The 27,367-nt window shown below is 43.5% G+C and overlaps 1 protein-coding gene across 1 annotated transcript in view; it reads right to left on the reverse strand.

Annotated features, from left to right (window-relative positions):
• Window positions 1-7,106: 7,106 nt before the first annotated feature.
• The window catches only part of PGBD5 (piggyBac transposable element derived 5), a 62,705-nt gene continuing 42,444 nt past the window's right edge, over window positions 7,107-27,367 (reverse strand). Inside the window, exons 4-7 of the mRNA XM_084513560.1 lie at window positions 22,496-22,676; window positions 15,270-15,467; window positions 9,610-9,715; window positions 7,107-7,943 (exon numbers count right to left, since the gene is read on the reverse strand). Of these exons, the coding sequence (XP_084369686.1) occupies window positions 7,748-7,943; window positions 9,610-9,715; window positions 15,270-15,467; window positions 22,496-22,676 (681 nt within the window). The 3' untranslated portion in view covers window positions 7,107-7,747. The remainder of the gene's footprint in view (window positions 7,944-9,609; window positions 9,716-15,269; window positions 15,468-22,495; window positions 22,677-27,367) is intronic.

Raw genomic sequence — 27,367 nt, forward strand, 5'->3', positions numbered from 1 at the left:
TCAAAGTTGTTGATTGTAAACAAACTTTGTTGAAGAAATAAAATCACATGACAAGATATCAGAGTGATACTATAAATCCATTTTGTTATTGTTGCCACACTTCACATTTTTGGAACTCAGAATTTAGCTCATGGTGTACAAAACTTGTAAAAATTTATTGCAAGCGTGCCTTTGTGTAGAACAAAACTGGTGTCACAAAAGTAGTTCCCTGTCCCATGCAGAAATACAGGTGTGTAGGTCTCTGTGTGAAGAGGTCACACACCTGCATTTCCTGAAAGACTTGGCTGTTACAAAATTGCTCAGAGAAGTTCAAAAAAAAAAAAAAAAAAATGGAAAAAGAAGAAAAAAGCAATTGCAGTTTATGCTTTACCTCTGGAATTTACATTTTCAACATAAATTTCTAGAATTTTAAAGAGTATGGAACTTGCAACAGAACTGCAGCCGCTGATGTGAGCACAGCCCATTGGATTCGTTTTGCAAGCACTCCGGCAGCTAAGGCCAATCTTCGTGTTTGGTGCAGTCACTGCATTTGATGGAATGTCAGTTGCACATTTTTAATGAAAAATTAAAACAAAACATGGATGGGAAGAAGATTCCTTTTCCAAAATTTCCATCGTTCGTGTCTCTCCTGTGGCACTTGAGACCCACTCCCTCGCTGTGTTGATGTACAGCAGAGCTTTGACCCCCCCGGTCTGCAGCTACCGCACGTGTACAGCGTGAGCAAGGGAGTGGAGTGAGGCCAGTGATGGAGCTACAGCAGGGCTTATGCAGCAAAAGCAGCTCTGCGGGGTGGTTGTGTTAAACATTAGCCTTTTATTTTTCATTCAAAGGCAGCAAGGGAGGGGCAATGCGCATGCTGGAAATATAAGTTGGAAGGGATCATTGGGCTCCTCTCCCTCTGCATGCCCAACTTCTCTGCTTCCCTCTGCCTCTTCCAGTGTGCTGATCCCCCTTAAAATCGTCATTTATCAGACCGTACCAATTAGCCTCACATATAGTGGATCGATCTCTGGCACAAATCTTAGTTTTGTTGTCTCCAATCTCACCCCAGAACATGGGGTAAAGTTATTTTTAATTTCTCTATTGAAATGCCAGGCAACGATTTGGCTTATAAATAGAGGCGAAGTCCAGGTTGCAAAAGTAAGTCTGAGACCTGGAATACATTTTCCATCAAATGAGTAACTTGGTTTCATGGAGAGGTGTGAATTGTTCAGCACTCACGTTTTGCACACACCTTGACACACTTTAGTTGGAGCACAAGACCACAAAGTTACTTTGACGCCAAGTGGGTCGGGGTTCTGGACAGATGAACCTAGTGTACGGGGCTTTGCTTTACTGCTTCTAGGATTTTTGGTAGGTAGTGAAGTTAAGTGCTCTGTTTGACATTCAGAGCATGCTGTACATACTTGAAGAGCAGAAGCATTTGCTAGCTTCTTCATTTTAATGAACAGATGTGCCAGGGCTAGAAGCAAATTGTATGAGCCTGGCATGTTCCTTTCCCTAGTAAAACTTAATTTGGCTCCCTCCGGAGTCCCCGTCCTTACCAGGTGTGAGATCAGCCAGGCTGTTTCTTTTTGCCTCACATCTGTTTGCCCAAGGAGCTTGGATCCCAAATTGCACTCCTCTCTCCCTGTTTGCTTATCTGATCAGGTCTTGAATGTCACAGCCCTATAAGAAGGTGTTACGGTCCTTTACCACTAGGTTCTTCATCCAGATCCCCGAAGCACTCCGGGATTGTTGCATTTACATCAAATGAGCACTTTTGCAGAGTGATGTTTTTTGATGGATAAGGTTTTTGCACTAGACATTGTGTGGACCACCTTGACATCTACTGCTAGCAGTTATTACTTCAGAAGAGTGACACAAAAGGGATTTACCACTTAAGGCCTTTTCGTGATACCTAACAGCTGCTCACCAGACCCATCAGAGTGGTGAGTGTGTGAAGGGTTTAAAAAACCCAAAAGCACAACTCCCCAGCCCCACAAACGAAATCCAATCCCCTCTCTTTGACAGCGATGCAGAGCTGAGGAATGTTTCAGCCATTCCACTGGGAGCAGCAGGAGGGTGATGCTGAGATCTGCCTTGGGCCCACACGAACCCGATGGGGCAGCATTAATGGGGCAAAGCGGGCAACACCGTCACAGTGACTGCAATTAGTATAGGCTTCCGAAACAATACCCTGTTTCATCGTCAATTTGCCAGGTAGCAGGAAGGATCAGCAAAGTAATACTGTAAAAGCAAAGGGAAAGGCCAGCTCTGTGTTGTCACCTCTTCCAGACTGACCAAGAACTAGTGGGATGATTTGGCTGGGCGTGCTCCCAGTGCAAGGAGCAAGGGAAGCAAAGCGTAGGACAGGGAAGCTCTTCAGGGCTAGATTGCTGAAGAGAAAGAAAAGGCTCTCAAGAGGAGAGAAGAGACCCTTTTTGTACAAAAGCACAGATATCTTCAGCTGTTCCCCCAGCACTGAGATGCTTATGCAGGGGTTTTTCCAGTTTGAGTTCACAATGCTTGTGGAAGGAAAGGTAGGTTTGGGAAGAGCCTTTACAAGAAGGAATATATACCAAGTAGCACTGGTGGTAGGCTTGCATTTGAGCAGATGATGACATGATCTGTCCGTGCACAGTACCCTAGTTAATGACAGGCCACGTACACAAATGTATTGAACTTGGAGTTCCTCGCCTTCCACATCACTGCTAACATTCCTTTGCTGCTTGCACGTTTTTTTCAACCAGACTGAGATGAGCTCTTGTTTTACAAATCACTAATTTCACATCACTCACAGCAACGAGGAAGTGCCATGGCAAGCTCCACTACAGAGATGGCTGGAAGACTTCACATAGTCTGAGTAATTATTTGTTTGGACTTCACATTGATGACTGGAGTATAGCACAGCTTCAGATTCCCTGTGTATCTCCTCTAAGCTCCTCTAGGCAGGCTGGGCTGCTGTTTTATTTGTTTTTTTCTTACCTTCATGACATCTTGGTTTTGACGCATGCTGGCCTATGTGGAGCAAAGAACCTGCGCTGACAAAGTCCTACAGCTCCTGCTGAAGAGCAGGACGATGTCTGTCATGCTTTCATCTCAAATTTGGAAAAGTGCATTTGAACAAGAAAATGCAAAACATGGACTTAATCAGCAAGACTGCAAGCTCCACTTCACAGTTTCATCACCTGTGCTGTGCCTCAGTGTCTGATTATGGAAGAGGAAGCTCCTGTCTGAAGGGATAATGACGGCTGATAATTACCGGTGGTGTTAAGAGCACTTTCCAATCCTTGCATGGAAAGAGGCAGACATGCAGAATTACCAGTGCAGCATAAACCCCCACTCACCTCTGCAATCAGCCACAGGACTAGTGGATGCTAAGACATGTAAGACTGAGCCACTGGAGGCCCCCCTCAACACCAATCAGCTAAAGACAGACTGCTAAATAAATGGTAGAAGAAAAGTAAGATCTCTTCAGGAAAAAAAAAAAAAGCCACGTAAGTGTAGCTGAAGGTGAAGAACGGGAATGCTGTTTTGAGTTGCTGTTCGTAATGTCAGTCTGGAAAGAGCTAAATTCATTTTTCTCTAGGAATTGTCTGAAGAAAACAAAGTTGTACCCATTCAGTGACATCGGACATCTTTAAATTGGCATACTCAGACTACCTTGCAAATGAAGATGGGCCGGGGCTAGAGAAAGGAAATGGAAAACAGAGACAAGATGTTTTTCAGTTGTGCCCTAGTGTCGAGTGCACAAATGGGCTGAAGTAAAAAGTGGCAGAGTTTCTGCAAGCCCTTGAAGCTTTTTTCAGCTAAGACATCAGCAGTGGAAACCATTTCACAGTGGCTTCTAAGCTCTTGTGAGTGTTATATTACACACTGGGAAAAGAAATGCTTTCCAAGAACAGCTCGCGGCAGGACAGACATTTCTTGAAAGAAGTCCTGTGCATAGAAGGTGGTCAGTATGTCTCACTGATGGTCTCAGTTCTCTGAAACAAAGTTTGCATACCACCAATAAACTGTTTTCAAAAGTACAAGTAAAGGAAAATTCAGTTCATCAGGAGAGACATGAGCCTTCCCAACCCCATGTCTATTTCAGCTTCAAACTCTTATTTCTCCCCCTGGAAAAATTTAGAAAAGTTCCTCTGTGACCTGTTTGGCATTTCCATTGTCTTTTAACTACTGTTGAACTTTAAGATCTCTTACCCAGATTGTCTCAAGGATACAAAAAACTAAAGGAAACCAAAAAACTTGGCATCATATCACAAGCCATTGCACAATTAACACACACGCACACACTATAACTAGCATCCTTGCACTACTTTGAGACTAAATTCCTTCTTTTCCTTTAACTAGGGAGAAACTTTAGTGTTACGAGCAGGTGGGGAACCAAATCTGAGTGAGCCAGTTTGCAGGAAAGGAAATGCTACCGAATCTGAGCTGCAGTTAATAAACCTTTGCTCTTCTAAAATGATGAAATTTCTTCCTTAATTACTTTGCCTTGTTTGTAGGAACTTAGAGAAAGTGCAAGACGCTTTTTTGACAAGGAAAAATCCTAACTTTCCTCAACCCTATCCCCTCCAAGTCAACAGCTGGAGAAGATAAAGTTGAACAGTTATCTGTGGATATAGACTATGCTTTGGTGGGTTTAAGAGCCCAAATTCAGGCATTTTGTACATATAAATATATAGAAATATTTTTGCTTATTTATGGAATGTTTGTGCATGTTTAGGGCACCAGTTCAAAACGATGAGGGATGGTTAAGGCTAAGAAAATGAAATTCATTGCAAAGCTATAATTTTGTCTTAACGTTTCTCCTTTACAAAGGAGACTAAAGCATCTTCCCTGTAATAGTCAGCCACTGTGTAATCCCCCATCAACTCCAATTCTAGGGAAAACTACTCAGGACCCAGTCCCTGAGGCAAAAAGCTAGGACCTCATCATTTGAGCTCAAGTAATCCACATAATTAAAAACATAACTTGGTGGAAAAATTAAACATTCGAAGGCCGTGGGCCTACTGACACCTGAAACTGAAAAGGCATTTTCTGAACAGGAAGGTGTAGAGCCAGGCCTTTGCGCATACACAGCAATGTAACAACTGGCAAAGGGTGCCAGATCTAGCTCCAGGGGCCACGGTGTAGCTGGAAAGTGCTGTCCTTACTCCTTGGAGGCACAAAGTGGCTCCCAGGAGGTCATGCAGGCCTCTCCATCTTTGCTGGGGGCACCTGCATCTCGCACGTGCTCTGGCTCTGCGGGGGTTCAATGCAAGGAGGCCGGGCTCCCAGCAGCTACTCTTTGTTCCAGTTGTCAGACCAGCAGAGTTCTTGCCAGACCTTTCCTTGCTGCCCTAACTCTGACCACTCAATAAATTTGCAGGGCTTAATGATGTTGTAGTTACTCTTCCTGCTGTAATGAAGTCTGGCGTTGGCTGAGCCAGCAGTAAGAGCACCATTTGTCTTCAGGTACCTCTGTGGAGTTTCCTAAGAAGCGGAAACTTGGACGTTTGCTGAACTTTTGTTTTTCACGCCTCATGCTAGCCTCTCTTCCACCCTTGAATATCTAGAAGCCTGACAAGAAGCAGCCATGCCACATGTTCGGTCTGGAGAGGGGTGGCCTCAGTTCCTGCTGGGACAAGATTTGAACTCATCCTTGGTCTCCTACATAGCCCGGCACTGCCGAGGACTAGAGCAGTACAAACCGTCTCCTTCCTCCCGTGCACAAGGTTGTGTCCTTCCCCATGCCTGTCTCCTGGGTGCAGACCTTGTGGACTGAGAGGTGAAGGGGGTGCTTAGGGAACCTGCTGGCAGGCAGGGCAGGCTGCGTGGGGCAGTCGCCAGGCTGTACTGCAAGCAGAACCACCATGGACCTGGCTGTCCCCTTGCTTTCCCTGCAGCCAGGTGAGATCTGCCTAAGTCTACTCCAAAAAATAGGACTTTGGTGGAAATCGAAAGCTGTCAGTGCAAGAATGCTCTTTGGGCTAGTCAGTAATTTACAAGCTCCTGCTGGACTCTTCTGTGATGATTTACAGGCTTTGCGCTTGCACAGTGCCTTGGCATCTCTAATAACCATAAGAGTGAAATTTGGCGAGTTCAGAGGGTACTTGGTCGCCTCTCTCCAGACAGAAACATATAACCTGTGGAGTTACAGACTGATAAAGAAATAAATCAATTGCTCTATTCCTCTTAAATCAGCCCAAGTCATTCTTTGGTAACACCTTCCAGAAAATGCCAGGCTTGTGGACCTAAAACCAGCTGGTTCTTTAAGCAACGTAGCTGTGCCCTGTAAGTTAATGCCATTCGGTTTGTTTCCATCACTGCTAACCTTTAGAATATGGAGCTTTTTTGTTGATTGAGCTGTAGACTGAAATTAATACCGTGTAGAGGGCAGGGCAGCATTTCACCTCCATGTCAATTCTTTCCTGTTTCGGTCACACTCCCCTATCTCTCTCTGTTGCTTTCCAAGGCTTCAGTGGCCTTCAGATTCCACCAACACCAAACCAGCCACCGGCACCAGCTCACCGTGATGCTCATCCTCTACAGTGCTACTAAGAACAGGTGAACCCTTTGAGCTTGCTCTGTTTTAGTTAAGTTTAACATCTGGTTGCAGTCGGACTTCTTTCTTTTTGCAAAACACAATGCTATGCTATTTTGCTAAACATGTAATCTGCTTAATTACAACTATTGTGGCAAGCCTGGCATTCTAGTAAGAAGAATACTTATAGAACATCCCGCAGTGATGATGCAAAACACACTGCTATTACTGAATTATTTTTTTCCTGCAAACTGTGTGCCAAATGAAGTTCTAAAATGGACTTACAAAAGGAAAAGAAACAAATTGTTTTTCCTAAAAAACTTGAGCCCATTATGTCAGACTTTTAAGCAACATGTAAGATACAGTTGAAATAAAAAAAATATAATTGTTATACTCTCATTTTTGATCTGTATACTGACCGTGGCAGTTACGATGTGAGGCAGTATTACTTCACTCTCTGGCTGTGTATAAAATGTTTCATTTCATCCTGGTTTAAAAAAAAATCAATGTCACGTTTTTCCATTTTAAATTCACTAATGTATTTGGTTACTTCTAATTTTGCTGTGTTCTAGCTGGGATCAAATTGCCTTATGCTTTTTTTTTTTTTTTTTTTTTTTAAGAAAACACAATGGAAAGAAAAAGTTTAACCAGTTCTCAGTTCCTGGCTGCCTGCCTTAAAGGTTTTGCTTGTCAATATACTTGCTTAAGTGTTCGTGTCTCTGAACTGCTTCTTTTAGCACACTGTGAGGACAGCACTGATTCCCTACAAGGTGGTAGGCACTCTCAACCAGAGCCCATGGTGCAGACTTACATTACTTGTCCCAGAATTGAGTAACTCCAAGTAAGGTGTACAGAGTTTTTTGCAATGCCCACCTGGGACTGCTGAGCTATCTCGGCTTATGACAAGCTCTTAGCCCAAGAGGGACTTTACAAGATGACCCTGTTCGACAAATAGTATTGAGAGATAACGAATTTAAGTCCATTTCCGGTGTACAGATACCCACAGGGCATTCACTTATGCAATTTTTTGTCAGCTTTTCTTGTGGCACTTTCTGTAGAACATTTACATCCAGCTGCTACTAGGAACAAAGTTTCCACCTCTCTAGTGGCATCACTTGGCATTTTTGGATAAGGACAGCACTGGTGGTGTCAGAAGTTCCTTGCTTTGCTGTTCCAGGTGTGGTATCTTCTTCTGCTTACCTTCCTCCCCCTGCCTATGCCACCAAGAACATTGCATCAATGGGAGGGTGAGGTGTCTTCCAAGCCCAGGAGCTCCTTTACAAGTCTTTCACCGAACTGTGCACGGCTATACCTTGTCACGTGGTAGGCCTCTGACATTTTGTAGAGGATGTAGGCATTGTTTATAGCGATGCTGATGGCAAACCAGAACACTTGTTGCCAGGTCTTGTTTGGTTTGTGAGAAATGAAATACCTAGAAAGCCAAGAGGGAAAGAAGAAGGAAAAAAAAAAAAAAAAAAAGTGGTATTCAGCCATCACTTCCATCTGGGAGGTAAAAAATAACCCTGGAAAAAGATTCCTGCAGTCCCAACGGGGAAACAGGACCACAGCTTACTGCCAAGTGCAAGTATTAAATAATTTCGTACATTTGACAATCATTTACAGTTAGTTACCTGTTTCTTTGGTTTTGTAAATTTCTAGTAGTGACTTGCTCAAAGAGCCAAACCTCAGCAACCCTTCCCTCTGTATCGCTGCACATAAGCAAGAGTAATGATGCAGACTCCTAGAGCTTGCCTGTGACAAACATGCAAGTAACGGGAGCCGTGGGTCTGAATCCCTTCAGATTGTAACTTAAAATTGTGTCCCCCTCCCAAACTCAGGCCTATTATGTTGCAGTTCAGGGAAGACTGCTCATGCCTCTCCTCTCATTTATCTCGATCGTAAGTGAAGAATGATTTCTGCTGTTGTCAACAGCACGTGGGAGGATGTGGGGGTAGAGCCAGAGCGTGCAGTGCTGGTATGTGGAGCACCTCCTCTCCATAAGGCAGGAGAACTAGGAAGGACTGACAACCTTATATTTAGGTTCTGACTAATTCCAGGACTACCAGAATATTCTCTTCAGTCATAAGATTTCCCACTTCCCTACTTTTCATTTTTTTAGCAACCATTTAAATCTACTACCTCATCTTTTTCTTGTACTGCTTTCCTCAGACCAGATCCCAACACTGGTCTCTAACAACCGCCTCCTCCTCTTTCCTATCTTATGCTCCATTCTTGCTGCTTTGCTCAGAACTGACTTGGAAAATCCCTGCTGCTTTTTCTCTTTCCCCAGTTTTTAGCTCTTGAAATCTTCTGCACCTCACTGCTACTCCCACAGCCAAGCTTCACCACTGCTATTCTTGTTTCTGTTTCTCCCCATTACATCAAGAGCTAGCCAAGAGGCCCACAACTGGAATCCCAGAGCCAAAAAATCTAAATTCCCATGAAAGGCCTACATTCTCTCAGTTTACTTAGATCAGGTTTCCATCCAAAACTGAGTATCCTGTTCTTCTGGCTCAAGGTGACACAAATACCACCAGGACAGATAATCACCTAAACACCATATGATGATAAGGGTGGGGAGCTAGCCAGTTTGAGAGACTTGTAGACCTTTGCTGAATTCTCAAGCTAGCCTTGACTTTGATGTGGCCCAAAACATGACCAACCTGTTGGCTCATCTTCCCAACTCTTCTTACAGGTCATTTTCAAGATGGTAAGAACATAATGCTCTTAATTTTATTTTATTATTTTTTTTTAACTGGTGGAAGGGGCCAAAGCAACATTAGCATGTTTTTTGGGATTATTCATAAAGGTGAAAGTCAGGGGAGTAAAAAATTCAATGTGTGCAATGATGTACTCATTCATCTCCTCACTCCTGCAGAGACTCCTACAACACGGCTGGCAATGCAGCTATCCCCATCGTGCAGAGCCAGCTTCTGATCTTTGACTAAAACAGGAGTTTTGTCAGAGATGAATTAAGTGAAAGTAGGACTGGGCTCCCAGCTGCCGCTCAACATGGAGAGCTCAACCAGTCCAGCCATGGGGAAGGAATGAAAGAAACATATCCACACACAGACATACACATCCTTATTCTCACTTACTTGCTGTATTTGTCGTCGTATTTGCAGATATAGCTAAGGTGAGCAGCAAATGCTTCAACAGCCAAAGGGCATGGAATTTCTCCACTTTTTCTCTTAATTATAACTCCTGCATCAATTAAAAACATAACAGATTTTATTCCACGTGATAGGTTTAGCAATTTAAAGATACATAGTTTATTATAAAATAAACGTTATTGCTAGTTTCTGTCTCCAAACTGGAAAGTGGTTCCTCTGTTATCTGTAACAAAGATGCTAATTTGATTTTTTTTCCATTGGTAGTATATTGAACAAGGGAAAAGGGAAGAAGAGGGATCATTATTCAGTCAGAGATGCTTCTACCTGCTTGCAGAAGGGAAGGATGAATGAAATAAACTTGCAGTACTTTACTGAGGAGTCCATTCCCTGATTTTTGACTTCACAGTCCTTCAGGGTTTCATGGTCGGCTCTCAAGGGACCGTCTCTTGCTCCACGCCTGTAGCTTATTGTCTAGTGGGGATCCCTGCTCTCTCCCAGGCACAACAGTATTTTTCTCTGGGTCTAGTGAAGCACAGGCTTGGTTGCATCCTTTCTCAGCACTGTTTCAGTACAGATACAGTTCTGGGCTTTCTCGTTTCTCCAGCCTTCAAGCTCCCATTGCCTGGATTCTGCAAACTCTTTTACAATTGCCCTTAAAATGCTCCTCATGGTTTGATTGCAGACTTCACCATTTCATTCCTTCAGCTGGAAGTCTCACTCCATCCATTATCTCTGTCAAGCCCCCTGTGCTGTCCAGGCTGGCAGGCTCTATTTTGAAGCAAGACTTATGACACATACTAAATGTCATGCTACATCTGAGCCGTGCAGCAATTTATTTCAGTTTTTTAAAGTCTGATTTTTCAGGCGTCCAAAACGATACCACCTCTGAATTGTTCAACAATTCTCCTTTCAACTCCATACCCCCAAACTGGGTGTAAATGTTCTTCCTCTCCTCCCCCTTCTCTCTTTCTCCCCCTCTTTTCCCTTCCAGAATTTATATTTCCTTTTGCAAATTGCTTTGTATTCGCGATCCTTAAAAATGCATTGTGATGGCAGCTATGTGGGCATCACACACTCCCTCTCACTTTTTATTATATTCTGTGCAGCATTCCTCTGTATTGAGACCATAAATATCTTTATATGCACATTATTTTTATAGCCGTTCCTGCGTTTGTTCTGCAGCCACAGGGCCATCCCTCCAGGGAGGCAACTGCTGGAGCCGGGTTGTTTTTAGCTGCAGGTCTCTGTGGCAAGCAGCCCCAAGCAAGCTGACTCACCGGCACCTCCGATGAGTTATTTCCCCTCCTGGTCCTCCCCCAGCAGCGCAGTGCTCCGTCCCTGGCAGCCCTCCAGGGGAACACACCGCCTGCTCTGCAGCCCCAGCCTGCCTTCGCCTGCGTGCTGCTCTCCCTGGTGCAGGCTGCTGGCATCAGCTTCGGGTTTGGTGTTTTTTTCACCCTGTAAAAACTCGGTACCCAGGTTCCTGAGATTAGTCAAGACCCGGGGGCTCTGTTGGAAAGTTTCTAGCCAGTACGCTTGTCAAGCAAAGCTTGGGAAATGGCAGCCTAAATGAAATAAGCAGAAAGACAAAGGCATGTGTGTTTGTTTCCTTAAATAGTTAAGTTTATGCCAATCCATAATTTTTGGAGCTAGAATCCTGCTTTTTTAAAGTGAAGGCTCAGTAATATCAGCACTTACTTCCCCCTTGGCAAGCGCAAAGATTTCATAATATAATATAACAGAGTGGGCACTGCGTGTTCCAAGTGCTATACGGCTTTTTTCAGGACTTGAATTTGTTCCAGTTTTTTATCAGAACTGCAGCCAGGCAGGTTCGTACGAGGTCTCATGTTCATGGTCTTCCCCTCAGAGCCCCACTGGCCCCATGCTCCCTTTCACCGTGCTTGGATGTAACCCTGTGAATTTATTCCCACAAAGGACGCATGGAAATTCAAGGTTAAAATCCTAAGCTACCCTGTCCTCAAACATACTTTTTAATGTTAAGCTGCTTTCCCCAGACTTTCCAGTTCTGAGCCAATCTCTCACACTTCCAGCTCCTCCAGGGCTAAGAATCACACTGGGGCTTGTTCGTACAATAGTTTCATACAGCTGCAATGCCTCCACAGCATCTCCTATCTTTTTCTTCCAGCTGCAGGGTCCTCAAGGCAGGGTGGGCAGAAAAGGTACAGGCAGCATGGAGAAGCTATTGAGAACTCCCTAGGGAAACTGCAGCCCTTGATACTGGCTGTGTCAGTAGGATTTTATTAGTAGCTGGTTCCTGATGCTGCTACTTTGCTCCCAGCTTTCTCATCATTACCGCTGTCTCCTCGCCAGCTGCCTCTCCATGCTTCCCTTGCCTCTCTTTAGCTTCCTGTCTAGTCCATACCCTAAGCGTTAAACCCTGTTTCTACCTCCTGCCACCCCAATCACTGGTGGGATGCTAACATGCCACTTGCAACTATTTGGTCCTTGCCTTCTGCACATGGGGCTCAGACTTCATTTTCTGTCCTTAGCTGTTGTCCATTTAGCATCTAAGCAGAGCGGGCTGGTGAAGAGCATCTCTGAAAGCTCTTCTCAAAAATAAGCTGCCTCTCCAAAAGATCTTGGGTTCAACAAGTTTCTGTTTAAGCACAATAAATAATGCCTGAAAGGAAGCAGCCCAGCCCCTTAACAACTTGCAGAGGAGATGCTGCTTCCAGCTCTGCACGCTGCCAAAGCCATGGGATTTCCAGGGTCTGCACTGGGCTGGGAACCCTACACAGCAATCAGGGCCCTGCTTCCCGAGCACTAGGGACCCTGAGGCTCCTCCCTGCAGGTCAGAAAGCCCAGGATTCCCCAAGTTCCTGGCAATCCTGCTGTGCAGCAAGTGAGCTTGCTGCCTGCCCCATTCTGCTTTGCACAAAAAAATAGAGGTTTTAGTTATTTCTAGACCATCGTCCTGGAGCTGCTGGGAAAGCAGACACCAGACCTTGAGTGGAAAAACAAAATGCAGCTGTGTCCCACAGATGGGGAGGTTTGGACCAGCACATCACCTGCTTTAGATTCAGGGTAATTTTTTACTCCCTGGGGGTCTCAATCTCTTTTGACTTCTCAATATTTCTGCAGAATAGGCAAAAGGGAAAAATTCAACTCAAGCTAAAGCTTAAGGGAAATTAAAAATCCTGCTGAATTTTGTTCTAGGCAGAAAATTCATACTTGTTAGCAGTGTAAGCAGGACTTTTTTGCAAGACCAAAGAAATAAGACTCATCCTTTAGCATCTGAGGTGATGTATTATGACACACCGGTTCAAAACATCTATAATAAATAATGTGCTGTGTCTAAGAATAGTATTCATAGATCACCTCTGACAAGCGTACTGCCCTCCTGGTGCCTCTGGCTTGGGTGGGATTTGTACTCTAAGTACTTTTAAGATTTACCTTCTTCTCTACCTTCCTTTCGATTGCAATAAATAGTTCACTATTAGCTACATCTATCCTAGGTCTTGCTTTGAACATCTCATCTTCTGTGTTTTTATGTTTTCTTTTCATGGCCTCCTCCACCCCCATCAACGTGTATGCTCAACGTGGAAACACACGATTTATTGGCAAGTGATCCCACTGGCTCCAGTCTCTGTCTGACTGCCCTGTATGGGCAGTCAGACAGAGACTGGAAAAATTTCCATTTTTCCCTACCTCCTCTCCCATTTAACACACCTGCCCAGCCAGCCTGTGCGACAGGCTTGCTTCAAGGAGCACAAATTCTTCCTCTTACTCTTCCTTCTCCTTGTTTACATCACTTTGAGGAGTCTTTGGTGATCAAGCTTCAAGTTGGTTTAAACCAGCATTGCTGCACTGACTTCAGAGATGCCAAATTAGAGGCAGGCAATCTGGTCTCCTATCTTCCCACTGAGCCTCCATCTGTTCTCAGATCTTCACTCGAGACTCTCTTCCCCCTGGCATGGCTCTGAAAAGCCAGCCTCAAGTTTTCTGCTCTGATTCACCCTGAACTATCATGGCTGTCCCCACAAGCATTCGGTGAGCAAGGTATTATGCAGGTCCTGCCCACCACACGCACAGGTCCTAATCAGTGGACGTTAAACCACCTCACATATGCAACCTACAGTCCTGTCCATGCTAAAAACCTGCCCAAGGTCATTCACAGGCACAACCATTCACACTGCTCTGTACTGTGCTGAGGGCCACCGCTAGCTCAGAGTCTCTTTGAAAGGGGCAGTTAACACGGATGCTCACAAACAGAACAGTTTTCTAACTCTCTTTTTCGTAGCATTTATGGATTTATACATTTATGAAACTGCAGGCTCCATACTAGCACATATCAACCAGGTGACATTTAGTGATATCTCGTCCATCTAGAGCACTTGGCAAAGTGCAGACAAGAAGCAGCACAAACCCTGACTGACTGCTCACGTGGGTGGGCACTGCTCCAGTGACTGGTTTCAGCAGCAGCACTGCAGCTTCATTTTTCCTTCGTGTGCTTGTTTTCAGCATCAGCATTCAGACACCAGCCCGTACATGTCACTAAGCCCTCACTGTGCAGTACAGAGGGAGGTGAGGAGCCCAGTAGAAACTCTCAGGATCAGCCCCACTTTGCCAAGGAAACAAGCCTTGTGGCAAGGTGTTGGAAATGCAAGGGCATGGATGGGTGACCGAGGTTCAAACTCAGTTCTTCACCCCAGTGCACAAGGTGCACTGTACTTGTACACCTTCACCTGCCTAGGGTTCACCTGGGTTATGAGCAGCACACATGAGCAGGGACGTTGTCAGTTTCCCAGCTTATTGTACAGCAATTTATGCCTTCTGCAGTTTAAATGCATATGTGAGAGTCACTCGGGGCTCAGAACATGAGTGTACATGATGTCTGTGACTTGGTGGCTTTACAATCAAAGGTTTAGGTTATTCTTGTCTGTCTCAGCATAGTTCTGAATAACAAAAATTAGGAGAAACTGAAGCAACATTTTCATTGAAATTGAGTTTCAAAGAGTTCACTCATCATATTACATTTTACAGATGTTTCCAAACCTTCTTAAAAACATTTGTGTATTTTTGTAAAGGGAAAGATTTCAGGCATTAAGAAGGTCTTTGAACCTTCATTTGAACTATCCAAGTTATCTGTTTCAGTTTCTTTTCATCAACTGCTAAAATCAATTTAACATATAACAGGAAGCCTTAATCATATTTACTTCTGGCAAAAAGACATTTGTTTGTGACTATTTTTTTTTACTGGATAAGATAAATTAATTGTCGGATCTGCTCAGAGTTCTAAGTACATCATGACATTTATTAATTTTTCTGTAGCAACAATCCTACGAGATGCTTTGCAAACGTGGCTAGTGTAAGTGTTATACAAAAATAACACCCTTCTTCCCTCCTCTGACTATCAGCAGAGATATCATCTTTATACCTAAAGGATGCAGCCTCTACCAGCTCAGGCAAAGGAGGCCACATTAGCAATAGGCTTTAAACTTTTTATGGGAAACAACCGTAGCTGTAAGAAGACACAAAAGGCAAGTCGTCACCAGTGCAACCATTTATGTAGGATATTGTGATCAAGCTCTTTGTTCAGGCTTATTACCAAACTCTGTGACTCATCTTACCTTGCCACTTAAAGCACGTGCACTTCCCAGATGAGCAATACCAACACTGCTTACCTTGTTGAACCGGTGAGTAGGCGTTAGTCAGGAAACGGAAGTGCCCTTTATTGTACCAGCAGATCAAGGACATGTTCCCCTTCATCCTTATTCTGTACTGTCCTCTGGACGGGGGAGTGTTGGGGTTGTTCAGCATGGATGGAGGTAGGCCTGTGCAGTCACTCTTCCTGGTGCTCAGCAACCCACAGCAGTAAATCGCTGCATGTGGAAAAAAAAACAACATTCCCTATCAGCAAACCTTTGCATAGACCCAGAAATCAAGAGCAGTGGAGCAAGTCTGGCTGACCTAACTAGAGAAATAGCTTGTCCACAATGTTCTAGTTGAACAAACACTTCAGCCAACTGGCCTTCTCCTGCAGTAACATTTAATGTGTTATTTAACATACCTAACATTTGTGTCCTACCTGAATGACTCTGGAAACTGAGACAAGGGCGGAAAACCTGCCCTCACAAGGAAATGTATTGACATCTCCTGCACTGACACAATGCAGTGACAAGGAGAAGAATGCAGGGTGTCTTCCCGATAATGACATCTATAATCTGTGTAATATTCTTCACAACATGTTTTAAATTGGACTGAGAAATATAAGCTGTGATATGCATTACAGAACAAATCAGAATTTATGATCCAAGAGAGTCTTTGATGTTTAACTAAGAGAATAAATTGTGGAGGGAGCAGGAATGGAGGGAAAGCTATAACATCTTTGCCGTTAACTGAAATAAATTCTCCTACATAACTCCCATTATGCTTTTAATAATATACACAGCTGACAAACTCGTTTAATCTACTGCTTCACTGTGCCGTCCACTTCTTGTTCTTCATCTTGGCATTCCTTGCACCTGCATAATCTGGTTTGTAAGGGAAATACTTGTTAAGCAATTAAGAACTACTAAAACATGGGTTTAATTAAATAAATAATAATAATAAAAAAGCATATTCCAAAGGATGGAGAGGATGCAAATACAAAGTCCCATGAAAACAGATTTTAGGAAAAGGAGATAAAAAAAGTCCTGGTAGGTTTACCCTGGGTGGTCGCTGGGTGCCCACCCAGCCACTCTCTCATTCCCTTCCTCAGCAGGAGAGGGGGAGAAAAGACAAAGGAATGCTTGTGGGTTGTGATGAGCACAGGGAGATCACTCACTGTTACAGGCAAAACAGACTTGGCTTGGGGAAGATAAATTTAATTTATTGCCAGTTAATAACAGAGTAGGATTGTGAGAGCTAAACCCACATTAAAATAAGCTTCCCCTTGTTCCAGCAAGCAGTGGCCTGGCTGAGTGAGCACTGATCCTGTTCTGCAGGCACTGGAGGCTCCGCACACAGGACACCAGGCAGCACATTCTGCTGCTCACAGCTTCTTGGCCTTTTCATAGGTGAAAGAAGCAATGAATTAAATCTAACTCTGCAAATCACATCTCAATGCAGCCAGGTGGGGACAATCGAGATTTTGCAACTACATTAATAAAAAAAGTGCCTGAACTTGTCATCAGGCCATTAAATAATAATGGTCTACTTCCATTATTTCAGGAGAAGGGTAACTTCTTGAACAAGTTAATTAAATTCAAGGAAATCTTGGATGGAAATTTCCCCATTCTCCCTTGGTTTTGCTTCAACCTACCTGCGTGGAGAAAATAGATGGACATGGGCAGCTGACATCTGTGCACATCATCCACATACCAGCTATGGCCTGTGGTAGTTTAAAGCTAATCTGTCAGCTAAGATTGTTTGATCAAATTTTTCATCATGCTTAATTTTCACACTGGATAATTGCATATCTTTAAAGAGGAAATGTTAAGTCAGATTACAGTTTCTGGCTTCCCCAGAGCATGTTACCTATGATGCTTCCATTTACGTGGCTCTTCTGCCTCTGTCTTTCTGGAATGACACAAGTTCTTGAGGGCGGGTGCAGCCTTTGCCCTTCATTCTTTTAGTGCTTGGTGAACTGAGCATATCCTCAATGGCTAAGGCTCACAGATATGACAGAAATACTAATGTAGTAATTGCTAATACTCATGGATCAGTTCAGTTTTTGTGGGCATGTCTATGAGGAACCGAGACTTTCTCATCAGAAATTTGAGACGCTCATGTCAGAAGAAGGTCAACCATCATGGTGGTGGGGCTACTTTATTCGAGAGAGGAAAGCACTCGACTTGTTATTTCTAAGGAATGAATCAATCCCTGGAAATCCGTAAGTTCCCTCCACAAAAGACAACAAGAAATGTCTGATAGCAACAGGCTTAGAATCAATATAGCAGGAACTGCACCTCCAATCAAAGGCTTTTTTTTTAAAAAAAAAAAAATTCTTGTCTTGCTATGAGGTATACAAACACTGGCAGTCACATTCCTGCAAACTTAGGCATTAACATACCAAACTTTTAAAAAGCTTTCTTTTAGCCAACAGTAAGATTTTCCTGCTCTGATAACACAATCTTGAGAAGTTTCCTTAGCTGCCTAAGGTTTATGACTCACTGAAGGGTGATACTAACTCTCTCCATAAGACTGCGATGGTCCAAAACTAAGCTAATAACCACATTAATGTGCTACAGCTTCAAAATAGCAACAGCCATCTCTGCAATACCATAATAATAATTGTAGCCTTCCCTTTACTGCAGGCAGTAAGCCTGCAGAAAGCTTCCAGCAGATGTTTCAGTCCTCATACAGAATGATGGGAACCATTTCCTCACTCAGGAGCACGCAGTGTAACCTCCTTGCTACACAGCCCAGAAAGATGCAACACTTCTGCAGATTTACTAGGGTCTCCTATCATGGATGACACCCTTAATCTATAGAGATTTTAAAAACCACGCAGTTACTATAGCAATAGAAGTAATAAAAACTAAGCCCATCTGGCTCAATGAAGTTTTTGCATTTAATTAAATCTGAATCACAACAGGTGTTGCCGCATACATACGAGTCAGTGGAGACAGGTTCTCCTCCTCTGATCGTAAACTATAACTGCATATAAAAGCAAAAATATAAGTTAGCTTGGGCAGTGACTAAAGCAAGAAGAGGAAGTATGGCATGGTCGCTCAGGTTCATTCCTGAGTCTTCAGGCTCTGCAGAGCTTGTGCCTGACTGCCTTTGTAAAGGGTACCAATAAAGATGTGGAGAAACAGGCGTCAGCCCAGTTCAGTTCCTCTGAGTACACGTTCTTCAATAATATATCCTGAATGCAACATTGGGTTATGTCAGAATCAGCACAAGTGGGGGGCCTGTTGCGGGAAAGAGATGAGAACTTGCTTTAGTCCCTGTGCTGGAGCTGCAGGATTCTGCAAAGCTCCTGCAGGTGCCATGGCCACACAGGCTGGCAAGTCCTGCAGCTTCTGCCAAGCCCAGCTGCTCTGCAGGACAGAGGCAGCTGCTCCTGCTGGTTCAGAAAGTGCAACAGGGACTTTCAGGGGGCATAACATTAAGGGAAGCACGGGACATGGGGCTTTGGGAGGTGCTGTCCTCTGCAGGCAACAACGCTTGCTTAGAGGGGAGAAAGGAATGTGCACTATGAATGACTGTCACAGCAAATAACAATGACAGCTGTCTCAAAGAAAAGAGAATTTGGGGCATTTCGGTGCAGGTTTCCAGTTCTATTCAGAGGCCAGAAAAAGAAATGTTTTGTATGTCCCCTGAAAAAGAGCTCTATTCAGGTTTTTGATTTTGAAAAAGATCAAAGTGCCCGGGCTTATTTTTCTGAAGCTTTCTCATCTCTTGGTATCTTCAAAAGCCTTAGAATTATGTTCACTGATATCCCTTTATATTACTAGACACATATTCTCTACCGTGGCACAGTGAAGGTGCTACATGGCAGGCTGTCAGACAAGAACACCGTGTTTTTTTGCAGTAATGCATGTGTGGCTTAGGAAAAGCAAACGGTAGTTGCAGGTCCACAAAAGTCTTCATAGGATCACAGGATCCTATGGATGATTTACTCATTCAGGTGGGAAGGCAACTCAGGAGATATCTCCAGTCCAAAGAAGGGTCAGCTCTGAGGACAGACAGGGCTGCTCAGGCCTGCTTTATCTTGTCTAGGCTTGCAAACTTCCAGGAACAGAGACTGCACAACCTCCCTGTGCAGCCTGCTCTGCTGTCCTCAGAAAATCCTTGAGTTCAGTCTGAACTACTTCTTTTGTTCCAACTTAGGTCTGTTGTCTCTCATCCATCCACAAAGCACTACTGAAGAGCTGGCTTCATCCTCTTAATGCCCTCTCCTCTGGGTACAGGAAGGCTGCTGTTGAGTCCTCCTGAAGCCTTTTGTTCTCTGTGCTGAACTAGTTCAGTTCCCTCCTCGGTACAGAACATCTGGTCCAGCCCCTGATCATATGGTTCAGCCCTCTGCTGAACTTACCTACAGGCTACACTCCTGCACAGCTCATGATAGTGCTGACCATCCTTGCTGCCAGGGCACGCTGCTGAATCACGTTTAGCTCACTGGCAACCAAGAGCCCCAGGTGCTTTTTACCAAGATTTTGAGAGGAAATAATATATTTTTTGGTGGGCGTCTCTAGATTTTCCAGAATTCCCTTTGGTTCCCTTAAATGTCAATTTAGGTACCAAAAAGTTTATAGTTTCTCAGCATTATCCTATTGAAATCTTCCCCTATCTCTCTGTCAAGTTACCACCACCACCACCCTCCCCTCAAAAGAATAATGTAAAGGAATTGTTAAGATGAACCCCATTTTTTTTCTGTTTAGAGCTCTCACTGGCATCTCTCTCTTTCTGCTACTGATCCTAACCCAGAAACTATTTTTTCTTGAACAAGAAAAGTAAATTTGACAGTTTAGGAATGGATCTTAACTGTCATGAACACCTCAGCACAGATGCTGTACTCATCAAAAGGCTCTCATGACACTTCATCGCGGTGTGGCCCTGCTCAGGTGTAGTCGGCCAAGCCACATACCACAAAAGCATTAAGGTCACTGCTGAAGGTGGCCGTGTGATACACTAGGAGAGATCTCTCTGCAGAGTCCAGGCTTCTCTGCCTGCCTCTCCCCAAATGTACAGCCAGTGCAGCAGGATCCCAGCAGGTGCTGGCAACACGTTACCTGCTCTGCAGTGCAGTCAGCACACACCATCTCCTCCAGAGCTCTTACTGACTCTACCACTACTTGACATTTCTGATGTCTGTTCTCTTCCAATGTGTCATAGTCCTTCCAGTTCAACACCCCCACCGAACCTGTGACAGAGCCCAGAGTACCCCATGGCAAACACAGACAATCCCCTGTCCTTATTAAACATACAGACTACCGTGTTCTCACCATGATCTTCTTTATAAGGGAGTTCTAACTTATTTTGCAAAGACAGTAAATCTGCTTAGTGTCTGCCTCCCCCACCTCATAGTTTCACCCCTAGGAAAGCGATGGTGTGTACTGGATCATAAATTTAATTTTGGAAGCAGCTGTCAAATATCGTAAAATGTCTCAGGAAGCCATATAACAACCCATGAACCAAACTGAAATCAATATAGCATTAGCATATTAGATCAGACAGTAAGTCAAAACTGCATGTGGTAAGAAGTCATTATTAAATTTGATACCTGCTAGAAATTGTTAATTTGAATGATCTGTTCAGTGTAAAGACCATGAATAATTTACCCCTGTAAACAATTTGAATTATCTGTAAGTACTAAATGGGTTTAGTACCCATGCACCTTTTCCACAGGGGCTGTGGACCATCTGGGTCATGCTGCATTGTCTCTGTCCTCCCACAGCTAAGCACAAATGGTGTGACTCAGAAGTCAATTTTTGTCTGCCAGTCTTTAAGTTTAAACCTGACACATCTCAAATATAAGGAGTATATGGGGTATTCTCTAGTTTTTTTGACCAGTCAACTCCATTTTAGTTTTGGTAGTCTTAAAAATGTAATTGTTATAATCAACTAATAATAAAAATGGTTATTGACTATAGAACAGAAGAGAAACCATCCAGCATCCCATAAATGTGCTTGACTTTTCCCCATCTGTCTGTTTGCAGCATTTGGGAAAACCATGACCTGTTTTGTGATAATATGGTAGTATTCCTCTGCACTCTGTGAGCTTCCAGTTTACCTAAAAAAAATTAGGAATTAAGTCCTGCACAGAGCTCAGCAGACAGCTGTCGGTGCCAGAGCAGTCTGAAGTGCAGGAATGAGGGGCTCAGCTACAGCACTGTTATCAGCTGACTGGTGTTCTTGTTTGAGATAAGAATCAAACTATTGTCTCAATTCCAAGTCATTCTCTCTGCCTTGGACCACATTTCACTAATATAATGCCAGAGGTGGGTTTAATTTTCAGCAATGGAAAACATGTCAAAGGCAAAACTCGGTTGTCAGTGGTATGCTGAAAAGGGAAACTGCCCTGTGGCCTCCTTCTGTGTGATGCATAATGGCAACCTCAAGTCTTAGTGCAGCAAAGGATCTACTGAATGCACTACGCTGACCCTGAAAGGCTGTGCTGACTGAAGAACTAGCTGAAAATTACACTGAGATAACTTTTAACTGATTATCAGAGTATAAGAGCCTGTAAGCCAAGGGAAGTCCTCAGTATTTCTCAAATAAGGTAGTATGGGGCTACTTCACATAAGGTGAAGGGGCATTTGACAGAAAGGATGTCCTGGGGTTGCTCTCTGCACCAGCATACTGGCTGATAGAGCCACACTGACACAACGATGGGCATTCTGCTGGCAAATATGCTTTGGTCAATGTAGAGTTTATTATGCTTTCAAACTAAAAAGTTTCCTACCAAGGCATATTTGTACCAGCAAAAAGCTGAACCATGCTAGGGCTTTTGCAATGGCATAAAACTGTCATGTAGAGAAGTCACATCTAACGGATATCCAAACAGCAAGGACTTCAAAGGCACACCTTTCAGGATTCATCCCAGCCTTAGTCTTTTACAGTGGGAACAGAAATATGACAGGCAGCTAGGGCATGCCTTGAACAGTCCCCCAGGTCATGCAGAAGATTAGACCTCACATTTCTAAGGCAAAGAACAGAAGTAAGGGTTTTGAATACCCTTATTAAAAATGTTTTTATGTTCTCATTTTTAACTTGGAAGATTTAAAGAGCATAGACTCAACTTAGAAAGTCCTCTGCATAGTACCTTTCCATGAATGAGATCTCTTCCTAGAGATGACCAATTTATTTGTACAGCGATATTTAAAATCTCACTGAAGCCTTTGGGAAGTTTATTGAATTCAATGGCAGGAGGTCTCTAGGTCTGTGGTCATTAAAACCCAGTGAGTCACCACATACACACCTTGCTTCTCAAATTCTTCAAAGAGATTGAGGCTGGTAATGCTTGGGCCAGTGAAGATGATGTAGTTCTTCCCAGAGGCATTCTGACAAAGGCTTTTGGCCACCATACTGTGCAGCTGCGGTTTGTTCTTCAAAGCATCCAGCCCGTCAGCACCACTCCCTTCTTTGAGATGGACATAAATCTTAAACGAGAAACAGGAAGAAAAGTCAGAAAATTATAATGAATCCAGAGGGAGCAGATGCAATTGCTAACATACCTTCTCATCTGGAGACAAGCTGAGGATCAAGACAGCAGATACTCTTTATAAACTGCTAATATCCAAAGACCGTTTCAAGGGGCTGTTGCTTTAAAACCACCCCAGGTTAGCTGGCATAGCCACCAATAAGCACAGGGTCCTTTGTCTCAGCTCAAGGGCTTCCTGAGGTTTTTGCCGCTGTCATTGTGCAGTTTGAAGACTGTTTACTTGGCAGGAAACGTCTCAAGTCATAGCAGAGATTACATGTTGTACTGAATCTGCATTGGCTTTATTGCTGCCAGCAAAAGAAGACATGGAAACTTCAGTTCCAAAAAAGGCCTCTATGAGATGACCAGAAGGAAATGGCCCATTAGCTTCCCTGCAGTACTGTTCACATTTATTTCTGCTGGCAGCAACCATTTAGGCTGCAATGCACAGAAGTGTGTATGAACCCCTGTAAGTGAAACTGCTCGGGCACAGCACTAATTCCAAGATCCTTTACTTAGATCAGGATTTGGAGACGACCCACCAGAACAGATTGAACCAGGAAGCAGGGTACACTGCAATATGCTGCTTTAATAGTGAAATAAATGCCTGGCTCATTTGTAAGGCCGCTGTAGCTCTAGCACGTATGCTGCTGCTGTGCAATTCACACCGCTATGCGTGGCAAGACAGCTGCCACCATCATCTGTAGGTGGACATGCATTAGAGGGCAGGAACATTTATCCTTAGTAACATTACTGTAACTGAACACAGACAACAAGCATGGTCACACCAATTGAAAGAGCACTGAAGGAACCTATTCCTGCTTTCCTACAAGTGATCTCTCTAGAAAAGACCTGCATTGCCATTCAGAAGGAGAAAGCACATAACCCTTTCTTTGTACAGAAGCCTTTGATTTTATTTCACTGACAGTATTTTACAAGCATAACTTTCACCAAAGTTGAACGCCTATCAAAACCAACTAGGCATCTGACCTTCATCTTGTTCCAAAAGTCAGGAGAAATAACCTGCTGGAAAGAGAAATGAGAAGAAGCAGGCCCTGTATTCAGTCACTCGAATGGCACTGTAACTCCATGCTACTTCCAAAGATTTAAACACACGCACACACAAATGCAAATTTTCAGTGGAAAGACATGTATTTGCAACAAAACTCAAATCTGCAGAGAAAAAGATTAAACTTGCTAAGTATTCAGGGGTAGGGAAAAGGAATTGTGCCTTGTTTGCTGGAGTGATGTATCCACAACATTTTGTTAAATTTGCTTAAGACATCAGCCATCCAGAATACACAGCATTGCTTTCCTGTAGATGCCATTTTATCTTACCAACAGACTCCTTCATAAGAGAAACTTCATTACAATGTTCAGAGAATAAAAGTACTTGTATGTTTGCAGTAGTGCTCTCTGTAATTTTTGATATATCAATGATCTTAGAAGGAAACAAAATTAAATTAAAAAGCTTCTCCCCGTTTTAGATGGTGCATCACCCAGCACTGGTATTCTAGGGATATTAATATAATATTCCTTAGCTATTCATCTATCATGGAACAGACCCCAGAGGAGTGTGTTATGTATGAAATCTCCGAGCAATGATACATGCTCTGTATTTTGGAGTAACTGTAGTGCTGAAGAAGAAAGTTGGTGCAAGGATAAATACACACTCATCTTAAAGGAAGTCTTAACACATTACTTAATAAATAAATAAACAAACAAATCCCCTTTATCCCCTTTTAATAAAAATAGTTTCCAGTTGAGGACGTAGGCAGAAATGTTCATAGACTCCCTGACAATGCTCCACTCCCTTTTGAAAGCTGTCAAATTTGTGCTTTCCCCAATGCTAAACTTAGGACTAGCTAATTATGATAAATCATTTAGATTATTAATTAGGACTCAAGAGAGCAGTTTAACAGTGGAATGCAAACAAAGGGCAGATTGTTCCAAATTTACAGCAAAGATTGTGTGTGTGATTATTGGTGTGAAAATTAAGATCAGGTTACTAGTGTGGCAGCACAGAGACCACACATCAAGCCCTTAAAAATCTATAGACAAAGAAGAGAAGAGAAGACAAAAAAGATGCAAACAGGTTAGTTTTGACCTTGAGTCAGTAGTTGAAGCTGAAAACAAAGCAGGCATCTGTAAGTCTAGGAAAGTGTCCTGCACTTTCCCTCCTGTATTACAGTAAGTCTAAGCTCCTCAGGAGTCTCTGCTACTTCGTGCTGACTTTGTGCTCTCCGCAGAGCCTGCTGCCAGGGGATGAGGCAGTCTGCTGGCACTGGTGGGGGCACCACCTGGTCCCTCACCATGGGCTGGTTTGGGTCTGCATGCAGCTACTCTAAAGAGCAGCTAGTTGTCCATGGCGTTATCACTGTTTTCACACCAGGATGCTACATGTTCTGTACATCTTGCTAGCAGATCTCTCTGTGCACCTGTCACCCTCCCTTTGTGCTCCCCTCTGTCTCAAGGGTCCTTGTAATGGCCTCCTGGTGATTCTCCTTCCTTCTCACTCTGTTCACCTCCCCAGTGTCCTTTACCCCAACATCTATACCACTGCTGAACATTCCCTCCTTCTCCAATGTTCAATATATACCCTTTTTTAATTCTTGGGCACTCCTTTGCCTATTGAAGCACAGCCTTTGTTCCTGGCACAATTTTTCTTGTTTTGGAGAAGCATCGTTCAAAGCTTTGTTGTGCTCAGCTCTATGGGGAGGATGGGGGTTGGAAGGCATAATGTTGGAAGGCATTAAGGATGCTCTGCAACCGTGGCTGGGCACAGACAACTGGCAATGGCATAGCTTCAAATATTCCTGCAAGTGCCTAAAATTCCATATGGCCTTTATTTTTCTTCTCCTTGTCCCCTCATCCAGCTTATACCATTCTACCTCAAATCACCAAGACCTCCCTACTGAAGCCCCCAGCACTCCCTCACATTCTGTAATTCACCACAGAGTTAGCAGTTAGCAGTCTGCAGACAAAGCATGGAATTGCCAGAAATTGACTGCAAAACCTTCATAGGCACAGTCAGAAGCTGCTCCCCTGAAAACGTTTGTTAAACCTTTCACCAAAGCTGCTGGTTTGCCTTGTGACAGTGTTAGAGCTTTGTGCCTCGTCCATGTGCTCCAAGAGGAAAACATCAGCAGCAGTACAGGCTGGACAACTGCTGCTGGACAACAGATGGAGATGTTGGCAGCAACATCCTCTGCTTCTGCGGGTGACAGTCAAAGCAATGTTTCTCAAATATCTGCAGAGATCACATTTACTGTGCAGCTTTTTCTAGTGGCTACTGATACTTTCGATCTACAACACCAAATGGGATAATTTATATAGATGAAGCATCATTTCTCTTAAGAGACAAGTACAAGCTGAAGCTCTTTGTCTTGCAGTGCTGGAACAGAAAAGGAGCTTTCTCCAGTCATCCTTCAGCTCTTATCGGAAGAGCTACACTTTAAATTCTGCCATCTTTCTATCTAGGGCAGCCCTACTGCACCAGATATTTCTAATCCAACATTTCTTAATACCACATGCACAATACCAGCTCTCTCTTCTCACACCCTTAACTCATCCCTCAAACTCTCCTCTCTTCTGCCTTCATCTTCCAGGCAGAATCCTGACAGTCTCTTGGTCCCTAAAGCCTGACAATAAAAGACCTTCACAGTCACTGGCTCTCTTCACGTCTGCTACAACTGCTTCTGCCTTCTCCCATCACAAATAAAAAAGTAGGTATCAATCAATATAACTCAATGCCAGAGCAACATGGTATTGGTAAAGACCACTTACCTACACAGAGGCAAACAGAAAAGACATCACATTTCTGAGCAGGAGATTCCACATGCTGACAGATGAGAGGCAAATCAATCACCTGTCATTCAGAAACTCAAAACAAATATTTGGCTACAGAAGCAGGCTGTTAGAAGGAGCACTAACAGAGAAAGTAAGATCTCAGAGTAGACTTCCATGCCACAAGCCAACAGAGTTTTCCTTGCTCTATGCTGGTGATTTACTGTGTGGAAAATTCATGTAGCAGGTTCATAAGATCTTGCTAGAAATGGGGTAAAAGATGAGCACTTAGGAACAATACTTGCATCTTGACCACACACTAAAAACTAAAACATTGACTGTTCTGTTGATAATCATAGCTCAGATAGCAAATTGAAAGCACTTGTGAATAGCACATCCCAAATATTTCGCATTCATGTATAATCAAAGCACCCGAGGGTACAATTCTCAAATAAAATAGCTGACATTCAGAAGATAAAAATGGCAGGGGTGGTAACAAGCAGGAGTAGATTTTGAAGGCTACATTGTGCAAAATATCTACCAAAAAGTAGTAGCTGGTAGAGTTGACACCGAAGGCCTAGTATGGCTAAAACTAAAGCTTTGTTTTCCTTCCCCCAACATCCTTCCTCCATGTGATTTGTTCATCACTGAGGACACCACAACATCTTACCTGTATGGTCAATCTACAGTCTGTGGATCACCAAATGCAGACCTCTCTGTATCTTTGCCCAGGCCAGCCACATTTAAAGCAGATTCATCACCTGTAACACCTCTATGATAAAGCCTTTCCTGTTCTTTCAAATACTTAAGAACTGGCTGGCTCTCATCTCAGCTACCTCAATCGCCCTTTTGCCTGGTCTTGCG

This window comes from Aythya ferina (genome assembly GCF_964211825.1).
Source record: "Aythya ferina genome assembly, chromosome: 3".
Taxonomy (NCBI): Eukaryota; Metazoa; Chordata; class Aves; order Anseriformes; family Anatidae; genus Aythya; species Aythya ferina.